Source organism: Anopheles gambiae, chromosome 2 (assembly GCF_943734735.2).
Source record: "Anopheles gambiae chromosome 2, idAnoGambNW_F1_1, whole genome shotgun sequence".
Classification (NCBI taxonomy): Eukaryota; Metazoa; Arthropoda; class Insecta; order Diptera; family Culicidae; genus Anopheles; species Anopheles gambiae.
The window spans coordinates 58647372-58656501 of NC_064601.1; the positions used below are offsets into that span (position 1 = coordinate 58647372).

Consider the following 9130-nt stretch of genomic DNA (forward strand, 5'->3'; position numbering starts at 1 on the left):
GATACATGTTCTCCCAGCAGCAAATCGCCCAAAATACAAGGATTTTACTCAAATTTACTGTTTACTGATACACCATATTTATATACAAAATTGAAGGATCTTATGTGTTTTTCGGAGTCTGGTACTTATAGTTTATGTTTTCATTTTAAATATCACCAAAGAATGTCCTTTTAAAATAGTTTAAAAGGAAAAATAAAATAAAACCACTCATTTCCTCTCATCATAGTAGGGGAAATTTTCATCTTACTTGGTTTTTGGGAGCTCACGCGGAAAATGAACTGTTCTAAACGACAACGTTCATTCTCATTTGTATGGTGTGAAATCCGCGAGGTTTTAAGCTGTGAATTTCTAGCAGTTTGGTTGTAGGTGCATATAATTATCCTTAAAGCATCATTACGACCTGGAGAACCTGAGAACCAATGTGAAATAGATAATTTTATTTACCGATTGATAAAACATATTTCATTCACAGAGGGAGGGCGGTCCATATAAGGCTTAAGCCAATGATGGGCATGTTATTAAGTCGTACGTGTTGACGACTGTCTCGTGGTACAGTCGTCAACTCGTACGACTTAACAGCATGTCCGTCATGGGTTTTAAGCCCCGACTGGACCGTGCCGCCATACGTAGGACTGACTATCCTGCTATGGGGGAATCAATAAGTCACTGATGAAAGCCAAGCCCACAAGTAATGGTACAGGCAGGCCTTGGCCGACAACGCTAGTTGAGCCAAAAGAAGAAGAAGAGTTCACGACTGTGTAGCATGTGACTGACCACAGTTTAATTTACCCACGATTATTCTATGTTGATCTCGATTCGATTCGAGTCGAACTCTAAAATGTACTTTTCCATACCAATAAACTCAAAAATGCATGTTATGCCTGATAGTGAGTACATTGCCGTAGGCTATATGCAGTGTGGATTATTGTATTTTGAATTTTTTCTTACACTTAAGTCCGTTCATAGATTTTATTTCCTCGATTCAATAGTGTGACAAAGGAATGTGTGTAACAAAGGACTAGTATGAGCAAATTACAATGAGCTGTTGAATGTAATTTCTTATTAGAACACAATTTATTAACTAAAAGGTCGATTATTGTTAGAAACTTTGTTCTAACGATAAATATATGATTTATTGTCATTCCCAATTCAGACAAATGTCAGACATGATTTGTGAGCGGTTATGTTTTACGCATCTTGCCCATATAACTTATTTTATTGCAATAACAGGGGTTGTTCAAGGGCTCTGATACTTTTGGTACACTTGCTTGACTCTTTCGCACGGAAAGTGATACTTTTTTTTGCGCTGGTGAATGGTTAGCAATTTTTGGTCAATGGTTAGCAATTTGGTCAATTTGGTCAAAAAACTGTTACACATCCAATTCTTCTCATCACTTCCTGTGCGAAAGAAAGTGTTTTTTCGGAACCTCTAAAAACCTCTTGCAATTCTCAGGCACAAACAAATTATATTTATTCTAATTATGCAGTGCCATTCAAAAGAAAATTTAAGTAGGAAAATTTTGCTTTATTGTACACTGGTTATAAACAGCATCGCGTTCGGTTGTACTAGATAAATACATATAAAATATCCGCAAACTAATCAGCTAGATAAAATCATACAAGATGTATATTCTTAAAGATAGTACACGAACCTTAATTAAACGATCTACAAACCAAAAGATAAAATAAAAAAAGGTACTTAGCTAATAGATTGAGCCATCACATGTATTTTGCGAATGATTAAAATTTGTATAATTTAATTTGAGAAGTTGTAAATTATCATTTAAATACTTTTAATTTGTGAAGCTTTGCTTCTTACAAGGATTGCTGAAGTAATTACTAGAAAAATAAATATGTATTACCTTTAACAGAGCTTGAATATACACTTGAACGCGCTATACATGTACACTTCTACACCACCTAAGCTATAATAAACAGAATCATATTTATCTTTCTCAAATCAATTAAAAACATTCTACCCTATCATATAAAATTAGAGGTATTTCATATTGAGTTCAACATTTGACTAAATTCACTTTAATGTTCGTTTTGTTCACTTTTATATCGTTGGATAATTTGCTTTCCCGCTCGAGTAACAGTCTGAAGATTCAAGTCCATCAAATAGAAGCTTAAATTGGTGTCATATATCATGAACAAGTAGTCCGATTTGAATCATTTTCTGTCGATAGTTCAAGCTGTCGAAAACATGTTGTTTTACCCATTAACATAGAATTTTAGGCACTGTTCACGTTTGTCATTACTGTTAACATTAGTTTGCCAATATTATTATAATTCTTATTTTCCTCATTCATTATACGGCGCTACAACCGCTTTGTAGTCTTGGCCTGCTTCAGAAGTGTCCGAAACCGCTCACGGTCTCGCGCCTTCGTCTGCCATTTCGTTATCCTGGCTTTTATGGCGGACGTCTCCACGCCATCTTGCTACCTCAATTTGGGCCTACCACGCCTCCTATGTCCCTGTGGACGACCTAAACACACTTTACGCGCTGAGTCATCCGTTTCCATGCGCACAACATGGCCAGTTCACCGGAGCCTGGCAATCTTGACATTCTGCCCGACAGTGAGGTCGCCGTACATCTCGTATAGCTCGTCATTTTAACAGCTCCTCTATTGTCCTTCCACACATACGGGGCCAAGTATCCTTCTGAGAATCTTCCTCTCGAACGCGGTTAAGAGGGTTTCGTCAGATTTGGACAGTGTCCATGTCTCAAGCGTATGTGAGTACTGGTACTATATAGATGCTATATTTTCCTGATAAGTAAACAATATTGATATGCATACAGACCTATTATATTGCTCGAATGACATTCAATTCCGTCAGAAGTACTCGAGTCGAACGGGAGAAAATTTGGTATCGTATTCTCTGTTCGTGTCGGTGATCGACATGTTTGTCCTTGTTCTTTTTTCCATATTTTTGTTGGATATGGGATACATATGAGTGATAAGAGTGTTGGTAAACTAATGTTAAACATGATGACAAAAGTAAGGAGTTTCTTAAATCCATGATATGGTTAAATTTGAGTGTTTCCGAAAATCCCGCGAATGTACCTTCCCGTTCGAAAAATACTGTACCGATTTTTTACTTCGTCAACTCGAATCTACCGGCGGGTTACTCGTACGGGAACGTCACTTAAAAATGGTATCAACATGAACGTAGTGAACGTACGAGTGAATTTTCTCTCGGCATTCGAGAAAATCCATTCGCACGTTTATTATGTTCATGTTGGTATCGTTTTACAAGTGACATTCCCGTTCGAGTAACCCGTCGGCGGATTCGAGTCGAAGAATCAAAAATCGGTACTGTATTATTCGAACAGGGATTCGAATGCATTGTACAGCTTTCTACCGACACCTCAAGCTGCCGGAAACACGCAAATTAAACCATACCACAAATTTTAAGCCACTCTCTTCATTTTAACCGAGTTTAACATTAATTTAATATCACTCTTATCACTCATTTTTCCCTGTATCCAAAAAAATATGAAAATAGCGTCGTTCATGTCAAACGGCCCATTGCAATCAAGTTCGGAGCAGAAAATCAAGCTGAGAGTAAAGATTTGCCATCAAACAATAGTTCCATGGAAAGTTGCCTAATAATTGATTTTAAAGAAGTGCTGAATCCGTTTTTGTTTTGCTTTAATCCCGTCCGCCGGTTACTTCGATCATCTGTCACACACGCTGGAACAACTTCGACTCGAGTGCTTTTGACGGAATCGAATATCATTCGAGCAATATAATGGACCTGTTGATGTATTAGCCATTAGAGTCGATGAAGGCTTCGTCGGCTTCTCAAACCTATTTATACATCATGAATATCATACAACAGGCTTTTGCTCACTTTATTCTCCACATATTTAGTGCTCAGAAGATCAGCTGTTAGGGCACGCTTATACCGATGATGATTGTTGCGCCGAATGGGAAGAGAAAACTCTACTGTAATACATTAATTTAATTGCTAATTTCAATTATTGTTATGACATACTGTATTTCTGAAAAATTCTGTGACGTGTACCCTTTCTCTTTGCACCACGACCTCTAAACTCCAAACATGTTTACAACATGTTGGATACGATCAGTGTAACCAAATATTGATACTGTTTAAAAGTTTTGATCGCTTAATTTTTCCTTTTGTGACTTTTGATCCTTTTGGATGTCAATTTAAGATTTTTAATTTCATTATTATAAAATAATTCAAAAATGTACCGTGGGCCGCATGTAGACCGTGAGCCCACGGTTGCTCATGTCTGGCCCAGACCAATTCATTTTTTGACCGAAGTAAAGGCTGTCAAACGCGTTTTGACTTACCAATTGTATTTTGTAATTCCTCAATGAGATAGGGCCAGAATAGTCAATCAGCAATACACCTATGTCAGTCATACACCTATGGGAGACACAGTAAAAGAGTGTTTTTTGTTCTTGTTTCATCGTGTTAAACAGTTGGTTGAAGCAATACGGGTGGAGTGAATGCTAACAAATGAATTCGATGCTTCTTTAATTAAATTCGACTTCTACTTCTTTTTATTGCCGTAACGACCTATGCAGTCATGGTGGCCTATATTAATACAGGCCTTCGATACTTTTTTAGTACTACGCAGCCAGTTAGTCAGTCTTTGCTATGAAGGATGGTCGATATGAGGATTGAACCCAATATGGACATTTTGTTAGGCCGAGCGAGAACGTTTTTTATTGAAGTCGCTTACTTTTGGCTATGAAAATGAAATGGTCGTCACATCGCCGTGTTTTGCGAGCATTATTCTCACCAACTCTCTCAAATGCACTTTTGCTTTAGATGGCGCTCTCCCTTTTTCTATTCGTTCCTTGGGTGAACTTTGTTTTCTTTCTTTATTTCTTGGATTTGGCGTAATGTACTTGACATGATCCTAGTAACCATGATCAGAAAACCATAACCATCCGTTCAACAAAATATGGAACGTAGTTAGATAAGAAATACTAAAAAAAATAAAAAAAATGCAAATACGTTTTTAATGCACTAACACCAAAATAAAAAAATAAAACGTATTTAATTTTTTTTATTTTATTTTTTTATACATTTAACACGTTCGTCCATTTAATAATGATAAAGCTCTATGACAAGGGTCTCCAAAATACAGCCCACGGCCTTCAAGAGCCTGTAAGCCAATTAATGCGGCCAGTAATGACTCTATACATGTTTAAATAAATTGCTTTTTTGATAATTTATTCAAAATTTGTTTTTTTTTTTACTCTTGAAAGACGGAAATCAACCTTCAATAAAAGAGGACTCTAGAAATTCTATATATTCAGTTGGTCTAATCAATACAAAATATGAACTTTCATTCATTCTAAATCCTAAAATGGCCGTCAACTACGTATTTGTGAAGCGATTCGGCCCGCGAACTGTAAAGTTTGAGTACCCATGAACTAAATGAACGTTCCAATGAGTTTTGTCGATTGTCGAACGCTATATATTGCCCTTTGTATCTATGACGGGTCGTACAACAATTAAGTCGTACAACTTTCCGACTGTATTAAGCGACTGGCCCAACAATTTATCTTAGTTATACTATGATCAAAAACTAACTTTATATAGAAATCAATTTGCCGTACAAGTGATTGTTTAAAAATATGTTTATGTTTTAATTTGCCAAATGATTGATAATACAGGAAAAAACTAAAATAAAATGTATGGGCATTGATCAGCATAGAACAGGAAATAATACAAAGAACAAAATCGATGCGCTTGAGATGGTGAAGAACTTGCAAATATGATATGAACTAATAAAACAAAAAGCATAAACTAGAAAAAGGATATTGTAAAAGGGTATTGCAGATCTAACCGTGAACTACGTAAGGTAGTGCTTAATGCTAAAATGAATGTATAATTGTATTTAAATTACTTCATTAATAGAAGTAAAAAAATGCTCAACCACTATAATCACCATAAATCACATCCAAAATGAACATCTCATACTCATACTTACCCGGCATGAAAAAAAATTACCCAATTAATCCTCGAAATTCAAACGAAAGAAAAAGGAAAATAATAAATAAAAATTGCTGGAATGATAATAAATTTGCTTTGCAATTTATTGTTTCTGATAGCGTAGTATTGCTACTGTTTTGTATACATCCTCATTCCGAGTATTTTATTCGCCCATAAACAGTGCAACAAAATGTCACTATCAATGTCATATAAAAACCTGATAAGCTTATTGGAATTTCTGCCATCCTCGTTTGGTATTTTTCTGTCAAACTAAGACTTTGACACAAAAAAAAAATCTGCCGTATGTGCAATACCCCTATTACATTTGGCGGTTTTGGAGGGATATTTCGATAATTTATGTCGAATTGCTCTCGACAGATTTTACCTCGGTAGAAAAAGAGAATTAGTCTTGAGCAATGTGGTTCCTGTAATCGATAGTAATTTAAATGTTAAAGGTGAAACAGAAGAAAAACAAGCAACAAGACAAGAAAACAGAACAAGAAGAAAACAGAAAGAAAGCGCTAGATGGCTTGCTGTAGGTGTTATTCTGTGTGACGATGCTTCCAGAAGAAAAAGACGAAAGTGGTGGCAATGAATGCGAAGTGTAATGCTTTTTCGCATATAAATTTAATGGAAGAGTTACGCCTGGAACCTCCGGTTTGGATCAATTATGTGCGAACGGATGAAGCATCATATCTTTGGCTGCTGGAGCGTGTCACGCCAATTATTTCAAAGAAAGATACACAAATGCGTCCAGCAATAAAAGCTCATGAAACGTTGAGTGCTACATTACGATTCATAATCAGCGGAGGGACATACAGCGAATTAAGATTTCCGAGCAATATTTCCCTACCTTCATTGTTCAACATCATTAAAAAACATTGTCAAGTATGTGGTATTTAACATTATTTGGACTATTTTTTTACATATAATCATTAATGATCTAATTGAATTTTTCTTTCTGATTCATACCTTTATTTTTTAGATTCCTCGTTCTCAACCCGAATGGAAAAAAATGGGAAAGCATTGAATGATACATGGCAGTTTCCTAATTGTGTTGGAGTGGTAGATAGGGAACACGTCAGAATGCCCGCGTACAGACGACGCCCACGGGTCTGCCCATGCCCCAATGCAGAGACGATGGCATACGATTATCTTCTTCTTCTATTTGACGTAACGTCCAACGCGGACATGCCGGCCTTTACAGACTTTCAAGACATAATTCATTACCACGCAGCCCAATCCATAACCATTAACCCAACCAGTAAAACCGAATCTATTGGAAAACTTTCTTGTGTGCCAAAGCGAGAGAGCATGTCTTCTCTCTCTAGATTTTGGACGGTACAACCCCAGCCAACAATTTCCGAAGGCGCCCCGTGTAAAAAATTTTTACTTTAAGCTTTCCTTAAGTTTTTACACTAGCAGCAGCTAAAGTAAAAACTTTCAGCACGGCACAAACCGACGCACACATTCAAATGCTTGGATTGCTGGTCCTGCTTACGCATACATTTGTATTTATTCCTCCCCTTATATTTTCGGATTGCTGGTTGTAGTAGTGACGCTTTTTCTTTTTGCTTTATGCACACTTTCGCATGCTATTTATTGGCGTTAGTCTTTCCACATGCGTTTTGGCACACTCACACTCTGTATACGGCAGGATGCTTCACCCCTTCCAAATGCTGCGGTTGCTTTCTGTTACCCTTCCTCTCGTTCTTCTTTCTACCCTCTGCGCTAGGATATCCTCGACTGGTGCTGCGCGTGTTCAGCCGGCGCCTGTCTGGAAATGACGTCACGGACTGGTGCTGCGCATGTTTAGCCGTATCCTAGGCGTCCTTGAAGTGCGCTCTTCTACGAAAGAGCTGTAATGAAATCTGTTGATGAAAATTAATCAATAATTAATCCATGTTTTTTATAACAAATAAACAAACTAAACAATATTTTGCACATAGGATTATAGAAACGCTTACCTTGATATTTTAAAACCGGACACCGTTTTCCTTCCGTCGATCGTTTTGCGGGATGTTGGCAACCGTCGATTAACATGCGCGTGCACTGTAACTTTTTAGACAACAGGCGTTAGTTGAATGTACCCACTGAAGCACACACGAGGATAAGAAACTTACCTTAGAAATTTACAAGGATAAATCATTCCATAATCGACGAAAAAGGAACACGGCACAAAACGTAAACGAGTAAAATACGGGGCACAAAAAATCACACATCACTCCAACACATCCTTCCACAGTGAAAGTTCTGGTTAGACTGAGGATGCCTAACACCAGGATGAGTGTGATAGCAGAAAAATCATGGGAGATCGAGAGAGATGGGTTGTCTCGGTTCAGCGGAATACGCATGCAGATGCATGCATGTGTGTCACTCGAAGGATATCGGTTTCCCCTTCTCCCGTTTTTCGTTCATAGGCCACACGATCGGCGTTGTGCCGTCCAAAATCTAGAGAAAAAAGACATGCTCTCTCGCTTTGGCACACAGGAAAGTTTTCCAACAGCTTCGGTTTTGCAGGTTCGGAGGGCGCAGTCTTTTTCATGATTTTGTTTGACTTCGGCTATTTTGGGCCACACGTTTGGATGCTCGCAGACGACCCATATCTCTCGATCCTCATATCGGTTGGGCATCCTCAGTCTGACCAGAACTTTCGCTGTGGAAGGTTGTGCCGGAGTGATATGTGAATTCTTGTGCCCTGTACTACTCTTCCACGTTTTGTGCCGTTTTCCTTCTTCAATTATGGAATGATTTATCCTTGTAAATTTCATGTTGTCGTGCGTATTTCAATAGGTACAATCAACTAACCCTTGTAATCTAAAATGTTACACGTGCACGCGCATATAAATCGACGGCTACCTACTGGTCTTACCAACATCTCGCAAAATGATCTACGGAGAGAAAACGGTGTCCGGTTTTTAAATATTAAGGTAAGCATTTCTATAATCACGTGTGCAAAATATTGTTTAGTTGTTTTTTTTTTATAAAACACATTGATTCATTATTGGTAAATTTTCATCAACAGATTTCAACACAGCTCTTTTGTAGAAGAGCGCACTTCAAATAGAATAGTGTCACTACTACCACCAGAAATCCGAAAATATAGTGGGCGGGGGGTGGGGTAAATACATTTGTATGCGGAAGCAGG

At 37.6% G+C, this 9130-nt stretch overlaps 1 protein-coding gene across 1 annotated transcript in view; it reads left to right on the top strand.

Annotated features, from left to right (window-relative positions):
• LOC1278729 (transmembrane protein 132E) overlaps positions 1-7310 on the top strand; it is a 59382-nt gene extending 52072 nt beyond the window's left edge. Inside the window, exon 14 of the mRNA XM_061650870.1 lies at positions 6968-7310. Coding sequence (XP_061506854.1) covers positions 6968-7012 — 45 coding nt within the window. The 3' untranslated portion in view covers positions 7013-7310. The remainder of the gene's footprint in view (positions 1-6967) is intronic.
• The last annotated feature ends 1820 nt before the right edge of the window (positions 7311-9130 follow it).